Genomic DNA, 23,582 nt, shown 5'->3' with positions numbered 1-23,582 from the left:
AGGAAAACAGCAGCAATATATGTGAATGACTGAATGGCTGACTCTGTCTAAATGAAACAAAGACTTGCAGGAAGTTAAATAGCAAAAACACAATATAGTATTTACAACTACAATAAGACAGGCAGACAATGACAATACATAAATATTACAACATCTTTAGCAAAAAAACAAAAAAAAAAGGCAAGAAAAACAATGACAACAATATTGTTTAGCTGGTTGAAGGTTGAGCTCAAAACAGATAAAACATGTTCATACATGTTTAAAATATAAAACAACAGCAACAACAAAAAATATCCCTTACACATACCACAACAGAGGCATAATAAAATACAATAATAACAAAATACTATATCAATAAATCCTTAATGAAAGCAAAGCAAATACATTGCAGCTGTAAAGTATGCTATGCTATGTTTTTGTATTACATACATATTTGGATGTTTCTTTGTTTAACAACAAGTAATTACAAGAAATTAATGGTGTCGTTAAACACAACAAAAACAACACAAACAACTGAAATGAAGTAGAGAAATTAAAATAAATGTTTATTAAAATATTCACAAGAATGTGGTAGTAAAATCCTAAATTAAGGCAAAGGATTTGGTTTTATTAAGCTTTAATAAAATTTAACAATGAATAAAAAAAAATTAGAAAAAAAGGATATAGAATTTATTTTTTATTTTGATAAAAAATTTAATATTTTTAGTATGCTCTTGTTTTTTTTTAGGAAAACAACAAATATAATTCTTCTTTTATTTAAATCAATTTGAATTTTAAAAATCCTTGTTTAAATTTAGAAGTTATTGCGAAATTTATGAAAAATTATAAAAATTAATATTAATCATACGCACCCTAGCTTTCATAATAATATAAATAATGAATATTAAATAACTTTAAAACTATAGAAGTTATTTGCATAAAACTTGGCATATATAAAGAAATGTAATTAAGCTTTTCTATTGTTATGACTATAGATAAGTAGCTTGTCCGTATAATTATCCATAGTGTATCAAAAACTGGTTATTTTATTTTTGTATGAAAAATTTAAAATTTTAATATTTTTTAGTTTTTTTAACAATTATAACGTTTCCTTAAACCAAATAAATTTGAATTTTTAAAATCCCTGTTTAAATTTAGAAGTTATAGCGAAATTTATGAAAAATTATAAAATTAATATTAATCATACGCACCCTAGCTTTCATAAGAAGAGAAATAATGAATGTTTAAGTAACTTTAATACTGCAGAAGTGATTTGCATAAAACTTGTCACCATTGCAGAGGTTTAATTAAGCGTTTATATTATTAAGAACATACATGAGTAGGTTGTCCTTGGAGTGAACTACAGTGTGTTAAAAATTTCTTATAAAAAATATTTTTCATTGTTAAAAACATTTCTAAATTTCATTAACTTTTCATATTAAAAATCATTTAAAAGTATTGTTAACTGTTAGCAATAGGCCTTATCTAATTCTGAAATGTTTTTAAAATAAATTTTAATACTTTATGCTATTAACATTTTCATGTTTTTCGTCTTTCATTACTTTAATGTTTGCAAGAGAGTTACCTCTACTTTTTGGTACCCAATTTCCACTAAGTACTTAATTCTCCTGATTAATTGGCACTTTTATACTCATCTTCTTTAATGTTTTAATAAGTATCAATAGTTTAAGATATTAATATTTTCACATTCATCATATTAGGGTTTTGCATAAGACTCATCAACTTTTTTGGCTGTGATATTCCACTTCTAAAAGACCTAAATGTCAATATCAAAAATACAAGAATTTGAATTTGTTACTTACATTGCGGTATTTTTTTATATGTAGTTTTATTTTTATTTGGCCATTATCATATTATTTATAGCAATTCTGAACAAAAAATGATGAATACATTTTTGTAATCTTTTACATTTAAAAAAAAATTAAAACTGTTAATATTTTCTCTTGTTTTTAATGATTGCAGAAAAAAATCTATGTTTTCTTTATCCCAATGCAATTATAATTTTTCAAATCCCTTAATAAATACAAAAGTTATAGCGAAATTTATGAAAAATTATAAAAATTAATATTAATCATACGCACCCTAGTTTTCATATGAATATAAATAATGAATATGTAAGTAACTTTAAAACTACAAAAGAGATTTGCATAAAACTTGGCATAATTACAGAGGTGTAATTAAGCTTTTAAAACTTTATGCAAATATATGAGTAGCTGGTAGGTAAAGTGATCTACAGTGGGTCAAATATTGTTTATAAAAAATTATTATTTTTTTTTTAATTTCCTTAATGTTTCTTTTAGTATCTTTTGTAAATAATACAAATTGTTAAATATGTACACCAAAATCAGCAAATACTTAGTTCCAAAGACCTCTATAATATAATCAAACAACATTCTTGCATAATGCCAATTGTCTAGTTCTGACCAAACTAATGATTTTGTGGTGCGAACTGTTATATTTTGTATGGATCGATTTTTAAACATTCTTCTCTGTTTATTTAATCATTTATTGCATCATTATTGTAAAGAAAGTTTTTGATTTTCTGCTACAAGAATAAATTGCTTCACAAATCTATTTTTTTGTTTTTTTGAAAATTTGGTAATAAAAGTCTTGTGCCGGATGTTTGCAGAACACTATTTTTCGTCATTTATTGTCAGGCATTTATATTGTATTAATTGCTTTTCGTAAAGGTGTCAACTGCGTAATTTAGTAGATTAATTTAATTTTGCAATTTTGCTTTAAAACATTTAAGTTCATTAAGCTGCTTAAAAGTTTGGAGACAATTTTGCGGTTTTTTGAAATAAAATATTCGTTACTCAAAGTGAACTTAACAAACAAATAAATTAAAATTAATTTGGAAATTATAGCGTTATTTTTTATTAGAATATTTTTAATATCGCTGAATTTATTTTTAAACATTTCAAAAGTTGTCCATTTTTACACACTGTGCTCTTGCTGTAATTCCCATCCTACAATATTTTGAAAGTTTAAATAAAACTCTATAAACACACCAAATTTTGTACTGATTGATGCGTTAGTTCAGAAGTTATTCGCATATTTACCAATTAGTCTCATGGTGCGTATGATTAATATTAATTTTTTACATTTTCAGAAATTTAACTATAATTTCAGCATTTTACAAGGGATTTCTAAAATTAAAATGGATTTTGAAAGAAAATAGATCTGGCTTCTTATAAAATATTAAGATAATTTAGTTTGTTCATAAATGATTTACGAATTTCTAGTAAAAGTCAACGAGAAAGACTTCATACTAACTAATTTAGTTTATTAATTGTAATTATACATATCAATCTGAAAGCTACAGAAAATATTCTGCATGTTTTTGATATTTCACTCAGATATTTATAAGAAAACCATGATTTTCTTTTTTAAAATTTCGAAATTAATCCATTTTGACACACAGTACTCTTACTATCATTATTTTTAATACAAAATTCTAAAAGATTAAATAGTTCTGTACAGACATATTATATGTAGATATGATCCCTCTATTAACTTATAAGTTGTAAACATTTTTGTTACTGGCCCCTGGTGCGTATGATTAATAATAATTTTGAACTTTTTCACAAATTTTGCTATAACTTTAGCATTTATAAAAGGATTTTTAAAATTTAAACGGATTTTGAGAGAAACTAGATTTGGCTTTAGTTTTAGTTATTTAAAAATTTATTCAAGTAGCCTAGTATCGATGGTTATTATCAGGGCTAATTAGATAATCTTAGACAAGATTCAGGACCTTTTTCGCATGTTGTAATATTTTAATTTTATTGAAAAACTAAGTGTAACGTACGTTTTGTAACGGCTGTTCTCCTTTTATAAACATTTTTATCGTAAGATAAGATAATTTTACTTTTTTGATATAAAATATATTGAAAAACTTTATTTTTTTATATTTGGGGTCTTAAAAAATACAAATTAAAAAGTTATTTTATCAAATCCTGGAATACAAAGTTACATAATACAATATTTCATAGAATTTAACAAATTTCCTTATGTTCAAGTTTTTATATTCTATTTTTAATTTCATTTTTCAGCTATTTCTTAACACTTTATTATTTGTTGTGCTTATTGAAACTAAAGTTCATTTTCTTATATAATAAAAACCGTTTTAATTTTTAAAATTCCCTTAAAAATGAAGGAGAAATAGGAAATTTTAGCTAATATAAAAAAAAATAATATTAATCATACGTACCAAGGGCTAATAAGAGAGGAAATAGATTATTAACATAGAACTTCTAAAGTAATAGGGGAAATGCAATAAAACTTGGTATGGGAATAAAGCACAAGTTAAGCTTTTAAAATAGGATACACTAAAAATAATTGTCCTTATACATAGTCAGCCATAAAGTAACAAAATTTAGTTTTTTTTTGTAAGAAAAAATTTAGATTTTTTTTAAATTTAAATTAGCTAATTTGATGTAATCACTAGAAAAGTTGTAATATTAATAAAAAAACCTGCTTGGTTTTAATAGTTTTAAATTTTTGTTTAAATTCTCAAGAAAAGTATTCATAAAAGTCCTTTAGAATCTTTAATTTGTTTTCACTTTTAAATTGCTTAAACTTTTCCACCTTAACATTTGTATATTACCATTTATTTTCGTGTTATATTTTTCTTATTAAAAACACATTTTAAGCTTATATTATGTATTATAACCACAGCTCTGGTGTATGCTATACATTTTGGCCAGCCTAAACGTAGGCCATAAAATGAAATCCCTTAAGTATAATTTTTCATGGTTTTAAGCAAAACCAATGACATAAGCTTGTACACAGACCTACATAATACATACATAAGTAGTTATAAAAAAACAAGGCAAAACGAACCAAAATGTAAGCATATTTTTAAGAAATTACTTTTTTAAAGACAGCCATTAGGGAAAATAAATAAAATCGATAACACATTTAAGGGGGTATAGCTTTCAATATAGATACTGTCTTAAAAACATGAAACACATTTCTTTTTAGTAAAATTTAAATCATTAGTTTGTGTTTAACTTTAAGTAAAAGTGTTAAACAATTTTAATTTTCTTAGCTTTAAACTTAATCTTCTTAAATCAAAGTCTTCGAATCAGTTTGAAATGAAAATTAAAAAATAAAACTCTTCAGGGTTATATGCATATAGTGATTTATTTCCATTATTTGCATCCTTCATTTTCAATGTTCTTATAATTATTGGAATTTCTGTTTTCTTGTTCATTTCCTTTTATATTTTATTTATTTATTTCTTGGCGCATTTCAATGTTAAATTCATTAAGTTTTATTTCCTTAATAAATACTGAAATTTAATAGAGATTTTTGTTTTGATGGATGATAAAAATATGTATAAAGCAATGAAATTAAAACTTTAAAAGAAAAGTATAAGTTCAATGGGATGTGTTTTAAGTATTCCATCCTTGAACTTATATAATAATAATTCGTTAAAATTTTTCAAAGTTTAACCCCTGTGGCTCATGCTTTAAACTTAATATCATCTTTTTCATAATAAATTGTGAAAGATAAAATAGTCTTGAACAACCATAACAAATTTTATTATAATCCGTCTATTAGTTTACAAGTTCTCAGCAGTTTTTCCATTTTTTGCCCTATGGTGCGTATGATTAATATTAATTTTGCATTTTTCACGAATTTAGCTATAACTTCAGCATTTAACAAGCGATTTTTAAAATTTAAACGGATTTTGAATGAAAATAGATCTGGCTTTAGTTTTAGATATTGAAAATCTTATAAAATATTAAGATAATTCAGTTTTTTTATAAATGATTTACGAATTTTTAGTAAAAGTCAACCAAGTCTTTCGTACTACCTAAATTAGTTTTTTAATTATAATTATATATATCAATCTGAAATCTACAGAAAATATTCTGCATGTTTTTAATATTTTATCCAGAAATTATAAAAAAAATATTTTTTTAAATTTGGAAAGTAGTCCATTTTGACCCACTGTACTCTTGCTGTCATTCTTTTCATACAAAATTCTGAAAGTTTAAATAGTCCTCTACAAACGCATTAAATTTCGAAATGATCGATCTATTAACTTATAAGTTGTAAACATTTTTTCGATTAGTCCTATGGTGCGTATGATTAATATTAATTATGAACTTTTTCACAAATTTCGCTGTAACTTTAGCATTTATCAAAGGATTTTTAAAATTTAAACGGATTTTGATAGAAAATAGATCTGGCTTTAGTTTTAATGAAATCTTATAAAATTCTGAATGCTTTAATAGTCCTGTTCGTATGATTAATATTAATTTTGAACTTTTTCACAAATTTCGCTATAACTTTAGCATTTATCAAAGGATTTTTAAAATTTAAACGGATTTTGATTTAAAATAGATGTGACTTTAGTTTTAGTTATTAAAAAGTTATATGATTTATGAATTTCTATTAAAAGGACTTCAGAAAGTATTAACCACTTTAGTTCATTATTTAATAGTTTGCATCTTAATCTGGAAACTATAGTTTGTTTCTTATTCAAGTATTCTAGTACTGATGGTTCTCATCAGTGCTAATTAGATCATCTTAGACAAGAAGATTTTTAAATCTTTCAATTTGTTTTCTACAGAAGTTTAGTGATTTTTGAAACCAATAAATTATGATGCGTATGATTAATATTTATTTCGAATATATTTTACAAATTTAGCTACAACTTCCTGATGTAGCAAAATATTTTAAAATTTCATATAGATTCATATAGATGATTTCCAACTTAAACATAAATCCATCGTTTTTAAACTCAAAAAAAATATCTATAAAAATTTCTTCAAATCTTGATACACTGTGACTGCCCCTATACTTATGCTCTCATTTTCTTTATACATTATTCCGAAAGCTTGTAAACTCCTCTATAATTCCTTAAATTTTTAAAGCGTTTAAAGCTTTTGTTGAAAAGTTATTGATAGTTAATGATTTATTTTCTTTTAGAACCATGGTGCGTATGATTAATATTAATTTTTTACTTTTTTACAAGTTTGTCTATAAGTTCACCATTAATTAAGGGATTTTCAAAATTTCAAATGAATTAGAATGCCAAGAATTTTTACTTTAAATGTAGTGCTCTAAAATATTATAAAAATATTCATTAAAATTAATAATATGTTAAAATGTAAAGCTTCAATATCAGATATTTTGGGACAATGCATGTAGAATTGTCAATTAGAAAGCAGTGTAGCCCAAAACAGATTCGGAAGCTCTATGTAAAAGGTTTGCAACAAAATGACATGTTCAATTTTAGTTTTACCTTACTATTTATTTGTTTTGGCAAACAATCTGACTTATTTATGGCCTTGAAAAAAGACTTTGTTTTACAAAATTTCTGCCATAAACAAACTTTGTTTCATAAAACATTTCCAATTAGCCACGACCTGTTATCGTTTCATTACAAAACTTGTTTTCACACTCATCTCTGCAAAAAAGGTCTCACAATGACATTGCGTGGATTCATGAATGTATGATTAAATGTTTAAATGGCTGCCGGGCTGGCTGCATGACAGACTGACTGACTGACTCAGTGATGGTAGATTTTGTCATAAACACAGAAAACCTGAACAATAAAACAAAAAAGTAAAAGAAAAACTAAGCTTCATAAAACAAATGTAAAATGTAAATACGAAATAATCCCATCTAATGTGCTTTTGTGTTTTCATCATCATTATTATCAGCATACTCAGATACATTATACCTACCAACAATACACATATTTATGTTTTGTTGGCAACAAACAACAACCAAGTCACAGAGAAAACACAAAACAAAATCGAAGACAGTTATAAAATCATGTAGCATACTTCTAGGCGTAGGTGTTTTTTAAAGGGGGTATGAAGTAGGGAGAGATGTTGAAACAAAGGTCATCTGTTTAACAAGAACAAGTCACACAAGAAAATAAATGTACTCTGGACAATTGTCACGTGTATTTTATTAGTTTTACTTGCTCCTCAATCTCTTTTTTCCAACTAAATCAAGATGAATGTTTTTCAGTATTATGTAGCTTGAACAAGAAAATGTGATTCAGAAAATGAAAATGAATTTATTAACAAGAGAGAAAACATAAACATTTTAACTAGTTTTATAAGGTTTTAGCTAAACCAATAATGTTAACAGTTTGTCGAGTGTTTTAGCACAAGTAAACATAATAATTTAAGACCTACTTTAAGGCTGCTAAATAATAATTGGGAATTTAAGGGAAGATTTTGTTAGTTCTTCGTTAATATTAATATAGGAATTCTGAACAAAATATTAAAGTTTGTTGAGGATAATAGGAAATTTTAAAAAAATATTAATCACAATTTCAGTTAGTCTCTTGTGATTTTAGTGTATATATTCTTATTTTCAGTGTTCAATCAACAAATTTTAATATTTCCTTAAATCCATTCAAATAATTGTATTTAAAAGTTAAGATTGTTGTTTTTAAAATCCAATTTGATTTTTAAAAATCTCTTGATTATTAAAAACCTTATAAAAAATGTTGGAAATAAATATTAATCATACGCATCCTGCTACTGATTGTAATACGTTATTTTTCATATTTACTATTATTTCAAATTATTTGCAAAGATTGTATTTAAAAGCCAAGATTGTTGGCTTTATAATCTTATTTAAATTAACAAAATCCTTTGATTAACAAAAAACTTATAGCGAGATTTGTGAAAATGTTCGAAATAAATATTAATCATACGCACCCATTTTGTGATTGGAATATAAATAGTTGCAAACCTAATAACCAAGCTGTAGTTACAAAGCTTGGAATTTGGATAGAGGACAATTGAAGCTTTCAAAAAATTATAGTTCGTACACAGGGTGATCCATAGTGTGCTAAAGTAGAGTATCTTTGTAGTGAAATTTTAAAATTTTATATTTTTTTTTATAAAATGTTGTTTATTGCGATCGTAATCAAACTTGGCATGTAGCTAAGGGAAGAGTTTAACTTTCAGATTGCTGCAGATACTCATCGTCACCTAAAATGCCAAAGGGCCTATCATCACTTTTCAAAATTTTACAGGAGAGACAAAAAAAACTATATAAAATTAAAAATGTTGTGGTTACAAATATGATTTTCTTTCTTTAATAAAGTCGTTATTTTTAAAAATAGAAAGTACAAAATTTGTGAAGACGTGTGCCTTGATGCGCTGTACCAATATTTTTGGTTGTTACTCCCTTTTCAATCTCAGGTGACTTCATATATTATAAATTTACAGGGGCAATCATAGATAGTAAAAGGGAATGAATACCTCTTTCAATAGTGCTTTCATCTTATTGATAAAATCGCTCACGAAACTTAATATATTGCTAGGGGACAATAATATAAAGAATATAAATGAGTTTATATACAGGGTGTGCCATAGGGAGTAAAAAAATAAATATTTTTCTACTGTGTAAGCTACAGCCGAGTTAATATGATAAATCGTTTAATATATAGAAGAATTTTCAACTTTTGCTGGATCCTCTAGCTATAATATAAATTTTTCATTTTTAATAATTTAATTTTTCATATTTGATTTGTATTTTCCTATATTTATTACTATTTCACAATCTTTTAATTAAATTCACTTCAAAGTTAAGATTCTTAGCATTCAAAATCATTTTCAATTTTAAAAATCCCTCAGCAATTACGGAATTTATAAAGAAATTTGTAAAATAGTTAAAAATTAATATTAATCATACGCACCATGTCACATATAAAAACATAAATGCTTATTTATGGATAACTTTTCAATGAAAAGTGCGATCGAGTTGAAACTTACAACTTATGTAGACAATAAATCAAGCTTTTAGAATATGGCAAGACATGTTGAATTCTGTTATGTAAAAGTTGTGCAATTTTGAGGGTAAAAATGTTTATGTTTTTTTTTATTCTAAAAAAGTTTTTACCTGGAATGTCTAAAAAAACTTAACGTTTAGTATGGGATTTGTATAGTTTCCGTAACGGATGAGTTGCAGATTGAGTTATATTTTAAGTTTATGCTTATTCTGTCTGTCGTCTGTTCGTTTGACCTGTCTGTTTACATTGTTTGTTAGTCTGGTCACGTTTGTCATTTCTATGCTGCTTTCCAGCTTATTTTCTAGACCCTCAATAAGATGTATAAACACATTCTGTGGCTGTCCTTACTTTTGTCTAGTTCTATTTTAGCATTTTCACCTCTCTCCCTTTTCTAATATTACTTAACTCTGACGTAGAAACTTTTTTATATATTTTTTTTGTTGTTAATTATTTCCACAAATCTGTGTACACAGACGTCACTTAGATAAGATTAGCTAAAAAAAAACTCATAAAAATAAATTTCAAACAAAATCTTTGCAAAATCTTTTTTTATCTAACCGAAAAGTCTTATTTGCAAAAAAGCTTTATGAGAAATTTGTGATAGAAACTGTGTAGGCGGAAATAGATTTTTGCTAGACAAATTATGAGAATAAAATTTAATGGAATTCAGTTTAATAAACTTAATGTCAACAAGATATTTATTTATAAAATTTAAAATCGATTTATTTAAATTGTTTTGTTAGCTTGGAAATACATTGTTTCATTGTTGCACTTTGTAGGTATGGTTTTGATTTATTCTTCTGTGAATTGTTGTAACATTTACTAATTTGTTTACCTGAACCCTGAGCCGTTAATGTAATTATATTGTTTAAGTTTTCTGTTTTTTTGTTTGTTTGTTTTCTTTACAAAAGTAAACAAATTATTTCAAGTTATCTCGGGCGTAAATATGAGGTGTGAAATTTCTCTAAACAGATGTGATTTTCTTTTTAATAAATGAGAAACAAAATTTAGGGTAGCAAGGGTATCTAATATCTAAATGAAAAATGATTTTCATAAATAGAAATTGTTTTGTTTACTTCTACTTTAGCTTTTAATGATTCATAAAATTTCCTATAAATATTTGTTTACAAAAAAAATTTTCGTTTTCATAACCAAATAAGTAATAAACTTTCTTTCCTCACTGCTGTTGCCTAATTTTAGCCAATTTTATTTATTTATAGGCAACATGTGTACATTTTTTTGTTTTTTCTCTAAACTTTAAATATTTATTCTTATAAATTTTTTATTTTGAGCTGCATGTTGTAACCAAATGTTGCAAAAGTTTACAATTTTTTTAATGCAAAAACACAAATAAACTTTTTTTCTTATTGTTTTATGGTGTTGTATAGTTTTAGGGTTTTTCACCACGGAGTTTTATTATTTTAGGCAGAACAAGTTTTTTGTAGCAAAGTAACAGAATTGTTGTTTTCATTTTTATTACTTAACGCTGGTCTAGATTTTGTGACCAACTGGAAAATTTTGTTTTATGAGTTTGGCAACTAAGTTATATGCATTGTTTAAGGGTTTAAAAGAAATGAATGTAAAATTTAAGGAATTTAATTTTATAAAAATATTTTTAAATTTATTAAAACTCAAGGTTATCAATAATTTATAGGGTTTATTATAAATTTGAATCAAAGTATGAATTCTTAGCTTTCAATTTGCATTTGAATTTAAAAAATCGCTTTAAAAATATCGAACTTATAAAGAAATTTGTAAAAATTGTCGAAATTAATATTAATCATACGCAACCTGGTTCTAAAAAAAAACATAAATGCTTATTTATGTACAACTTTTGATTTAAAGAAGCAATATCTTTGAAACTTGGACTACTGATAGAGAACATGTTAGGCTTTTAAAATAATGTAAAAATATATGTTACGTGTAAGTGACAGTGGGACCAAAGCGAAGAATTTTTGAAATTTTTTTTATAATTAAGCAAAATAAAGTAAAATAACGATTTTTAATAGTGTTTTATTAAGAAACACATGAATCGAGTAAATGACAGTGTAATTAAGGAAATTTTAAAAGATATTTTTTATTCTTTTAACAAATTTTAAAAATATTGAAACTTAACTAGTTTTAATATAAAAAATTATTTAAGTTTCTTAATAATTTAAAGTGTTTGTTATAAAATTGAATTAAATTATGGATTCTTAGCTTTCAATCTCCATTTGAATTTAAAAAATCGCTTGAAAAATGTCGGATATATGAAGAAATTTGTAAAAATTGTCAAAATTAATATTAATCATACGCACACAGTTTCTAAAAATAACATAAATGCTTATTTATGTACAACTTCTGATTTAAAGAAGCAATATCTTTGAAACCTGATATACTGATAGAGAACATGTTAGGCCTTTAAAATAATAATGACAGTGGGATCAAATCGAAGAAATTTTCCAAATTTTATATAATTAAACAATTTAAATTAAAATAACGATTTTTTTGTCTAAATTAAAGCAACTTTGAATACTGGTAGAGAACATGTTGTGTAAATATATGTTCCTTGTAAGTGACAGTGGGACCAATTATTTTGTTTATTTTGTATAGTTTGGCAAATAAAGTTAAAATAACTTGAATTTAATAGTGATTTATTATTTAATAGTGATTTATTAATATTAATATAAACTATTAGAATAATTTCAATCGATTATTCGAATACTCTTGTAACGATATTTTTTCAATTATAAATTTTCAAATTGATTCCTATATCAATTAAATTCAACAAATTTATCAATATCTCAAATATTAATTTAATTAATTAATTAATTTATTAATTTATTTTTTGTTTTTTATTTCTTATTAAATTTGTTATTATTATTTCTTACTATTTTATGGGGTTTGTCAAAATATAGATTCTCAGCTTTTAATATCCGTTTAAAATTTAGAAATCGCTCTTTAAATGCCAAAGTTATCAACGTATTTGTAAAAATAGTAAAAATTAATATTAATCATACGTACCCTGGCATTAATGAGAACATAAATGCTTATTTATGTAACACTTCTGATATAACAATACGATCCCTTTCATACTTGGAATACTAGTAAAGGACATGTTAAGGTTTAATAAATTACGGATACAGAAGTTCCAGCTGTCACACAGTGGGACCAAAAAGACACATTTGAAACATTCTTTTTATTGTTTAACAAATTAAGTTAAAATAATTTTTCTACTTTAAATTTGTTGTTGTTTTGTTATTTTGTCCCTCACAACAATTGTTTTCCTAATTTTATGGCATTTTTTTTTTTGTAAACATTGGTTTATTTATTAATTTGTTTATTTATAATCTTGTTTATATTGTTTTCCTCTAATGTATGTGTTGAAAATCATATTAAAATTCCAGCTTTCATTGCTCATTTTATAAATACTTTATTACAAACAAATTTGATTAAAAAACATACAACAGATGTTGTTTAATTACACTTATTTATAAAGAAAATATTCTAATAAAAATGTACTGTTTATTTTAACAAAAAAAAAACAAGTCTACGATTTTTTTTTATAAAAAAAAACAAGCAGTCTATTAAATATTTTCTAGAGATTTTCGAAAGTCTAATTTAAGAGATCTGCAGGTTTCTGTATTAGTCATAACATATTATTTTAATGATATATATTTGCATAAATGTCTAAAATGATTACTTCCCAAAATGGTAGCCTATTTTTAGGCTTCTGTTTTCTTTATTTTTCTGTGTTTTAATCTCGTTTTAGCCCTCTTTGTATCACTACTTCTGTTTTTAATTTTCTAAATTCTTTCCTCCTATTTAGTGACAGTGTTACTGTCAATTAAATTAAATTTTATTTAATTGTTTAATATCCATTATTCTTTTTGTATTGTTGTACATTAAACGTTTGCCTTAAATATTGTGTATTTTTTTCTCTTCTTGGCATTTTTTAATTAATTTTTAATTGTAGTTTGTTTATTTGTTTCCTTTAATTTTCACACTCTTTTCTTCCACTCTCTCTATTTATATTTTTTTTACATTTAACAAGTGTTAATTGGAAATTATTGTTACATACAGTAGAGCAACTGTTATAGGCGGCACGGCACAGCCAAACATCATATGAAATGATTATTACATTTGTAATTGTGTAATATATTGTGGCTGTCAGTTTAAAGAAGACACACAAAAAGCAATTGTCATTTATGTGAATTATTTTTTTGCCGGAATGAAAAAATTCTTTTAATATTGACAGTTTTATGGGGTGAAATGAAAGGAGATTTTTTGAATAAAAAATTAAGGAAATAAATTAAAGTAAACGATTTAGAAAATACGTCTGCGGATTTTCAGGGTTTATTACACTGTATGTAATTTTTTGAGTAATGGAAATATAACCATATACGGACACCACTACGTGATAAAAGACCAAAAAAATAGACCCAGTTTTGCAAGAATGCATGCACTTTTTTATGGGACTAAAGGAATTAAGTGTTTTGGGCCATAAACTATTAAATTATAAACTAAAGCATACTTTTAGGCAGCTTTAAAAAATTATTTCTAAATTTATTTTGAATTTTTTAAAGTTTTTTTTGCGATTTTGATCTTGAAGAGGAAGTTTTGATTTTTTTTATGTTCACAATTTTTGTTCTTTATGACAAGGGCTACAACTTTGCCTCAGAGAGTAAATCAAAATTCAGAACTATTTGCAAGATATGAGCTTGAGAAAATGATCACTTTCTTGCAAAAATTACATCGAGGATCCAAATCTTTGGGGGCCCATAAAAAAAGTTCATGACTGGGAAAAACTGGGAGACACGGTCCGGTCTTTTATCACGTAGTGGTGTCCATATATGGTTATATATTTTCGTGTTGCACTGTGTTATTCGACTAATATTAAGCGATTACCCGAATAATATTAATCAATTATTCTACAATTATTAATTGATTATTCTACTAATATGTATCGATTATTCGACTAACCTTAATTGAATATTCGACTAATATTAATCGATTATTCGACTAATATTTAACGATTATTCGACTAATATTTAACGATTATTCGACTATTATTTATCGATTATTCGATTGATATTAATCGATTATTCAACAATTAGTAATCGACTAGTTGATTTTAATTGATTATTCGACTAATTTTATTCGATTACTCGTCTAATATTAATCGGTTATTCGACTAATATTCATCGATTACTCAACTAATACTAATCGATTATTCAACAAATATTCATCGATTATTCGATATTAATAATTCGAATAATGTTACTCGATTACTAGACTAATATTAATCGGTTATTCGACTAATATTCATCGATTATTCGACTAATAATAATCGATTATTCGTTATAAATTGATTATTCGACTAATATTAATCGATATTCGACTATTAATAATCGATTATTCCACTAATATTAATCGATTATTCGACTGATATTAATCGATTATTCGATTAATATTACTCGTTTACTCGACTAATATTTAACGATTATTCGATTGATATTAATCGATTATTCAACAAATATTAATCGATTACATGATATTAATTGATTATTCGACTAATTTTATTCGGTTACTCAACTAATATTAATCGGTTTATTAATTGATTATTTGACTTATATTGATCGATTACACGACTCATATTACTCCATTACTCGACTAATATTAATCGATTACTCCACTATTATTCATCGATTATTCGACTAATATTAATCGATTACTCGACTAATATAAATAGATTATTCGATATTAATTGATATTCTACTATTATTCATCGATAATTCGAATAATATTAATTGATTATTCGACTCATATTGATTGATTATTCGACTAATATTATGCGATTACTTGAATAATATTATTCAATTATTCGACAAATATTAATTGATTATTAGATTAAAATGTATCGATTATTCGACTAACATTAATCGAATATTCGACTAACATTAATCAAATATTCGACTAATATTAATCGATTGTTCGACGAATATCTAACGATTATTCGATTATTATTTATACGATTGATATTAATCGATTATTCAACAAATATTAATCGATTAGTTGATATTTATTGATTATTCGACTAATTTTATTCGATTACTCGAATAAAAAACGATTATTCAACAAATATTTATCTGTAATACGATATTAATTGATTATTCGACTAATATTAATCGAATATTCGACTAATATTAATCGAATATTCGACTAATATTAATCGATTATTCGACTAATATTTAACTATTATTCGACTAATAATCATTATCATCATGCATATATTCTTCGACTATTCATTAAAAATATTCATCAATTAATCGTCTAATATTTATCGATCATTCGACTAACATTAATCGAGTATTTGATTAATTTTGTCAGTTTTTTGAATCAACATTTCAGGTTTAACTGCAAACCGGCCCCTCGACTAACATTAATCGATTACTCGACAAATATTAATCGATTACTCAACTAATATTCATCGATTGTTCGACTAATATTAATGGATTATTCGACTAATATTAATATATTACTCAACTAATATTAATCGAATATTCAACTAATATTAATCGATTATTCGACAAATATTTAACGATTTATAGATTATTCGATTGATATGAATCGATTATTTAAAAATATTAATCGATTAGTTGATATTAATTGATTATTCGATTACCCAATATAAATCGATTATTCGACTATGATTAATCAATTATTTGACTTACATTCATCGATTCGACTATTATTAATCGATTATTCGAATAATATTAATTTATTAGTCTACAAATATTCATTGATTATACGATATTAATAGATTATTCAACTAATATTAAACGGTTATTCGTCTAATATTAAACGATTATTCGAATAATAATCAACATACACAATTCTTCCACTATTAAATAAAAATATTCATCAATTATTCGACTAATATTAATCGATTATTCGTCTAATATTAAACGATTATTCGAATAATAATCATCATAATTCTTCGACTATTAAATAAAAATATTCATCAATTATTCATCTAATATTTATCGATTATTCGACTAACATTAATCGAGTATTCGATTCATTTTATCAATTTTTTTGAATCAGGTTTAACTGCAAACCGGCCCCTTTTGATAAGTCTGAAAATTTTTTCTCTTTTAATCAATAAATTGTCATTATTGTTTTTATAAGGGTTTCCAAATTTCTCAAGTAGCGATTTCAATTATTTAAAATATAGATTAAATGTTTTTTGATGTTTTTTTTATTGATTTCATTTGTTTTCTAGGAGATTATTGCCTTTATTTTACCTGTAGATTAGTTTCATTCAAAACATTTCACTTTTTTTTTAAATATTCCATAACAAATCATAATTCTCACGTGAATTGTTTGAATTTCTTATCATAAAACAAATATTTATAAACTTCTGTTGAACGTTATTAAACAAATGATAAATCTGGTTAAATGTAAATTTAATTTAATGAGTTTCTTTGGTGTTTTGCAAAACAGAGAACGCAAAAATTATGTCACTTGAAGGTAGTCCATCAGCAATTTAAATAAACAAATATTCAATAAATATGTTTATTTTTCCTGAAAGAAAACAACAATAAATCATTATGCTTTAATTTGAATTATCGCCTCAAACCTCAAAAACATGATTGAACATGAATTTCCAGGAAATCAAAAATTGCCATGTTATACTTACATACTTAACATATTTTACATCTTGATGTATGCATTAAAACCAAATTCTAAGAATAAACCATATGTATTGATAAATACTATAAAGTGTTACATTTAAATTCTCCTTAAATAGTGCTTTAAAATTCCAAACACAACAAAAAGTTTTCAAATTCTTCGAACCAACTATTTTAGTCTTTTGCCACAAAACCATTTGTTCAATTTAAAATTCCCAGAATTGTTCACCCGACAATAACATACATGTTAATGTTAAGTGGAAGAATATTAATTTATCACCCGCCTAAAAGTAGGCCTGACAACAAAACTTTTCAATAGAATTCCTAGAATTCTAGCAAAATTTAAAAATCTTTTCAAGGGGTTTATTGTAATAAAATCCTTTTTATAATTAAATTCATTTTAGAGCGCCATAATCTAGTTATTTTTGTTATAAACAAATTATATGTTAATTAAAAATAGTTAATCAGGTTTGACATTAAGATTAAGGCCTAAAAATAGACTACAATTTAATTTAAAATAAAAACGAAAATTGGTGGGAGATGTCAAGTTTTATTTTGGTTTTGTCATGTTAAGTTTATATAAAAAAGAGCTGAAAATGTAAAACAATTTAGTTAAGCAGTAGAAAATCCTAAAAATAATATAAAGGAAGTAAATAAAACAAAATTGTTGGTAAAATATTCAATAAACCATTCAATATATTGTATTTCATACTTACGTCATTTACAGCCTTAAAATAGACAACATATTTATCATCAAAAAGCAGCCAAAAGCTGGCTATAAAACATATTTAAATATTTTTGAGTAATATTGTAAATTTCTGTTATTTTATTTTTTAAAATTGTTGATTTTAACAAAAATTAATTTTATTTTTTTTTGTTCTACTTTCAGTGCGCAGCTGTCGCACGAGCAAATCAGTACAAATGTCTGAATCTGAGGTACGAGGTCTGTGTTTAAAATCCCGTGAAATATTCCTACAACAACCCATTCTGTTGGAGCTCGAAGCCCCCCTTATTATATGCGGTGACATACATGGTCAATATACAGATCTTTTGCGTTTATTCGAATATGGTGGCTTTCCGCCAGCCGCCAATTATCTCTTCTTGGGTGATTATGTGGACAGAGGCAAACAATCGCTGGAGACCATCTGCCTGCTGTTGGCCTATAAAATCAAATATCCTGAGAATTTCTTTTTATTGCGTGGCAATCACGAATGTGCCAGTATTAATCGTATTTATGGTGAGTCCTTTGAATCTTTATATTCTTTCAAAATTTTATTCAAAATCTATGTTATTTTTTCCTGCAGGCTTTTATGACGAATGCAAACGACGTTACAATGTTAAATTGTGGAAAACCTTTACAGACTGTTTCAATTGTTTACCCGTGGCCGCCATTATCGATGAGAAGATCTTTTGCTGTCACGGCGGCTTGAGTCCTGACTTGCAGGGTATGGAACAAATTAGACGCTTGATGCGTCCCACAGATGTACCCGATACTGGTCTATTGTGTGATCTGTTATGGAGTGATCCGGATAAGGATGTTCAGGGCTGGGGTGAAAATGATCGTGGTGTTAGTTTTACGTTTGGTGCTGATGTTGTATCGAAATTTTTACATAAACATGAAATGGATTTAATATGTCGTGCTCATCAGGTAAGCTAGCGAAAATGAATTGGAAAAAATCCCTACAGATTGGAGATTTTGGTTAAACGAATATATATGAAAATATTCCAATATTATCGATTTATACTTAAAATAAAAAGCTCTTTCAATTGACAAGGATAACCGATTAATATTATTCCGGTAAACGAATGTTAAATTGCCAATGAAGTTTATTATGAGTTTTAAAAAGAAAGAAATTATGGAAATGGATATACGAATTATTTTTTAAATAACCGATTAAATTTTATTCGAATAATCGTAAAAGCTGAAAATATAAATAGGTTCAATTTGTATTAAAATCAATAACAATATCTGAAAATTAAAGAAAAACTGTTCGAATAAACGATTATTTGTATAACCGATTCAGATTAATCGAATAATCGCTTATTCGGTAACACGATTAACATGGTTTTTCCGATAAAAATTGCCCTGATAACCAATCATATTACATAAATAGAATTTTAATTTTTGTTGGAAAATATTTTTTTTTTAGAAAATTCTATTATTCGTGTAAACGAATAAAATTATTCGTTCAAAAAGAAGTACAATTTGTAAAGAATCTAAAATTTATTATTTTACAATGAAAAAAAAAAATTATCAGAAATATATTCAAATATTCGATTAAAATTAATCGAATAATCGTTAATTCTGAAATTAGTAATTTATTTAAAACTTGCTAAAATCAATATATAAAAATAAAAAAAATCTACACATAAAAATTAATCGAATAATCGGTTATTGGGTTACACGATTAAGTTTATTCTTATATCAGTTTAAAATTGTTCATTTAATCAAACAAATTGCATGTTTCTTTATTTTTTCTGGAAATAAATTAAATTTCTTTAGGTTAATCGATTATTCGGGTAATCGAATAATCGTTAAATCTAAAATTAGTAATTTATTTAAAACATGCTAAAATCAATATTGAAAAATTAAAAAAAATTAACACTTGGTTAAACGATTATTCGTAAAACCGATACAAATTAATCGAATAATCGGCTATTCGTTTACACGATTAAAATTTGTCTTATAACCATTTAAAATTGTTCAGATAATCAAAGAAATTACATATATTTCTTTATTTTTTCTCAAAATAAATTAAATTTCTTTAGATTAATCGATTATTCGGGTAATCGAATAAACGTATATTTGTTAGAATAATCGATTATTCGGATAAACGAATAAAATTACTCGGTTTAATAAATGAGCCAGAATTGTAAAATCACCAACCTTCGCTCTATTACAAAAAAAATAATTATAATTCGAATAATTTTCAAAAGACCGATTAAATTTATTCGATTATTCGTTAAATCAGAAAATGTGTATTTTCCTTAAATTTATTTACAAATCAATAATTATATCAAAAACCGAAAGAAATACAACGTTATTCAAGATTATTAGTAGAACCGATTAAAATTAAAAGAATAATCGGTTCATAAAAAAATTTCTAGAACGTTAAATTCGTTTAAAATCAATATTCGTAAATGCAATCGATTAGTGGAATATTCGATTTGAAGCAATTAATATTAAATGTTTAAATAATTGGTTTGAATAATACCTGAAATAAGTAGTTAATTCATAAAATATTTGTGAATTATTGATTCGAATAATATTTGATTATTCGATTAAAGATATTCGAATAATCTATAGATAAGAAAAATAATATTTTTTTTCTGAAATTCACATAAAATTCATATTATTTTTAAAAAAACTATGAATTCGAATAATATTCGATTACCCGAATAAATATTCGAATAATCGATTTATTTGATAAATAATTATTTTCTAAATTCTTATGAAAATCAATAATTTAGTTTGTACTTTCGAATAATTTTTGATTAGCCGATTAAAATTTTCGAGTAATCGTTTAATCTTCAAATATGTAATTTATAAAATTCATTTTCAAATTAATTATAACGAGGTGTAATTTCAAAGAATTTATAAAAATTGTGGGTTTGAATAATTCAAAGCATATATTTGAATCGGAAAAATAATTATTTATTATAATCGATTATTCGTTAAACCGATTAAAATTATTTGAACAATCGATTGATAGCAATAATATAATATACGGTTTCATAAATAAAAAAAATATGGAAATTTTGAATCCGAATAATATTCGATTAACCGATTAAACATATTCTAATAATCGATTAATCTGAAAAAGAATTGTTTTTTTAATTTATATTAAAATCAATATTTTAGATGTTTCGTATTCCAAAAATGTTTTCAAATTAAATATTCGATTAATCGATTAAACATATCCAAATACTTGTTAACTGTTGAAACATCAGTTTTTTTTTTAAATCATATCAAAATCATGTTGAAGATTTAAAATCTAAACAAAATCGAATTAATTAATCGATTATTCGTAAAACCGATTAAAATTATTCGAACAATTGATTGATCACAATTTACTTGATAAATCAGTATTATTAGGAGACGTAAATTCCTAAAAATTATGGAAATTTTTAATCCGAATAATATTCGATTAACCGATTAAACATATTCGAATAATCGATTAATCTGAAAAAATATTTTTTTTTGTATATAAAAATCAATATTATATGAAATTCCCAAAATATATGTAAATTAAATATTCGAATAATTTTCCATTAATCGATTAAAAATATCCGAATACATACTTGAAAAATTTAAAAAAAAATCTGTTTTTTTTAATCATATCAAAATCAAGTAGATTACGTAATTAAAATCTAAACAAAATCTAGATAAATAATCGATTATTCGTAAAACCGATTAAAATTATTCGAACAATTGATTGATAGCAATTGACTTGATAGAGCAGTATTATTAGGAGACGTAAATTCCAAAAAGTTATGCAAATTGTGGATCCAAATAATATTCGATTAACCGATTAAACATATTCGAATAATCGATTAATCTGAAAAATAAAAGTTTTTTAAATATATATTTAAATCAAAATTATAAGAAATTATGTATGTATTCCAAAAATATATGCAAATTAAATATTCGAATAATTAACCGAATAACCGAATAAAAATATCCGAGTACTTGAAAAATTTTAAAGATGATTTTTTTTTAAATCACTTCAAATTCAAATTGAATAATTAAAATCCAGTTAAATAATCGATTATTCGTAAAACCTATTAAAATTATTCGAACTAATTTAAATAATCGCTATAAATTATTAAAGTTTAATTGTTAAAAATTAAGTTTTATTACCTTTTAAAACTAAATTGATTCACGTAAACGATTATTCGGTTTAATTATAACGATTTATTTTATTTCTTATTAATGTATGATTTGTGATGATTTTTCTTCCAGGTCGTTGAAGATGGTTATGAATTCTTTGCCCGCCGTCAATTGGTGACCTTATTCTCAGCTCCCAATTATTGTGGTGAATTCGATAATGCCGGTGGTATGATGACTGTGGATGATACACTCATGTGCTCATTCCAGGTTAGTAATTCTTCACATTAAATTTGATTTAATTATTTATGTATTTGTTTATTTATCGTTTCTTTTTGTTTTTTTTTTTTGCAGATTTTAAAGCCCTCCGAAAAGAAGGCCAAATACATGTACAGTGGCATGAATACATCACGGCCAACAACACCGCAACGCAACGCTCCATTAATAGCAACGAATAAGAAGAAATAATACATCCATCCGCTTCCATTTCCTTAAAAGTTATTAAATTATTATATACATATAAAATTTGATAATAATAATTATTATAATAATACTACAAAAACAACAAGAAAAACAAAAACAACAACAACAAATAATAATAATAAAAATAAAAACATTAAAAAAGCTACGTGTACTACAAAAACATCAACAACAACAACAACAAAAAAACATCAAAAGAAAATTAAAAATTAATTTAAGTTGAATTTCAAACAAATTTTAATCGACAGCAATCAACCAATCAACCTACAAAACAACCCAGAAAAGTTACCCACTTTAATAATAAAAATTAAAAAAAAATATATAAAAAAAATTTATTTAAACATGAAAAAAACTGAAAAACAAACATAAATATATCATCTATATTTAAATTTAAATTAAATAAAAATTCTATGTTATAATTATTTGGGGTTTTTTTTATTTCGTTTTGTTTTTTATGATTTACCTATATGTATAGTTAATGAACTATTAAATGTTTTAGGAATTATTTGATTTGTATAGAAATGAGAAAGAGTATAGGGTTCTACGAACTGTAGAATGGTCCTTCGAACCTCAAAATATTTATTTTGAAGTCATATTAATAAAAGATTCGTATTTATGGTTTATTGAACCATAATATTCAAATATTTTGTAACTTTAGCGAAAATAAATCAATAATTTTATATGTTGTTCGTCGCATTTGTATTGTTCAGGTCTTTTTTCAAGTCAGAGCGAATTCGTATACCAGGTGGTGTTAGTGGCGATTCAGGCAAATACGAGCGATATTCAAAACAACTCTCTCATTGTTGAGAATGTGAAACTCCTT

At 24.7% G+C, this 23,582-nt stretch overlaps 1 protein-coding gene across 2 annotated transcripts in view; it reads left to right on the top strand.

The window, feature by feature from the left end:
- flw (flapwing) overlaps positions 1-23,181 on the top strand; it is a 106,617-nt gene extending 83,436 nt beyond the window's left edge. For both annotated transcript variants that reach the window (XM_065507047.1, XM_065507046.1), the window contains exons 3-6: positions 18,341-18,688; positions 18,756-19,099; positions 22,415-22,549; positions 22,634-23,181. In XM_065507047.1, coding sequence (XP_065363119.1) covers positions 18,341-18,688; positions 18,756-19,099; positions 22,415-22,549; positions 22,634-22,747 — 941 coding nt within the window. In that variant the 3' untranslated portion in view covers positions 22,748-23,181. The remainder of the gene's footprint in view (positions 1-18,340; positions 18,689-18,755; positions 19,100-22,414; positions 22,550-22,633) is intronic.
- The last annotated feature ends 401 nt before the right edge of the window (positions 23,182-23,582 follow it).

This window comes from Calliphora vicina, chromosome 4 (genome assembly GCF_958450345.1).
Source record: "Calliphora vicina chromosome 4, idCalVici1.1, whole genome shotgun sequence".
Classification (NCBI taxonomy): Eukaryota; Metazoa; Arthropoda; class Insecta; order Diptera; family Calliphoridae; genus Calliphora; species Calliphora vicina.
The sequence above is the reverse complement of the archived record's forward strand: the minus strand, read 5'-3'. Positions and strand labels throughout refer to the sequence as shown.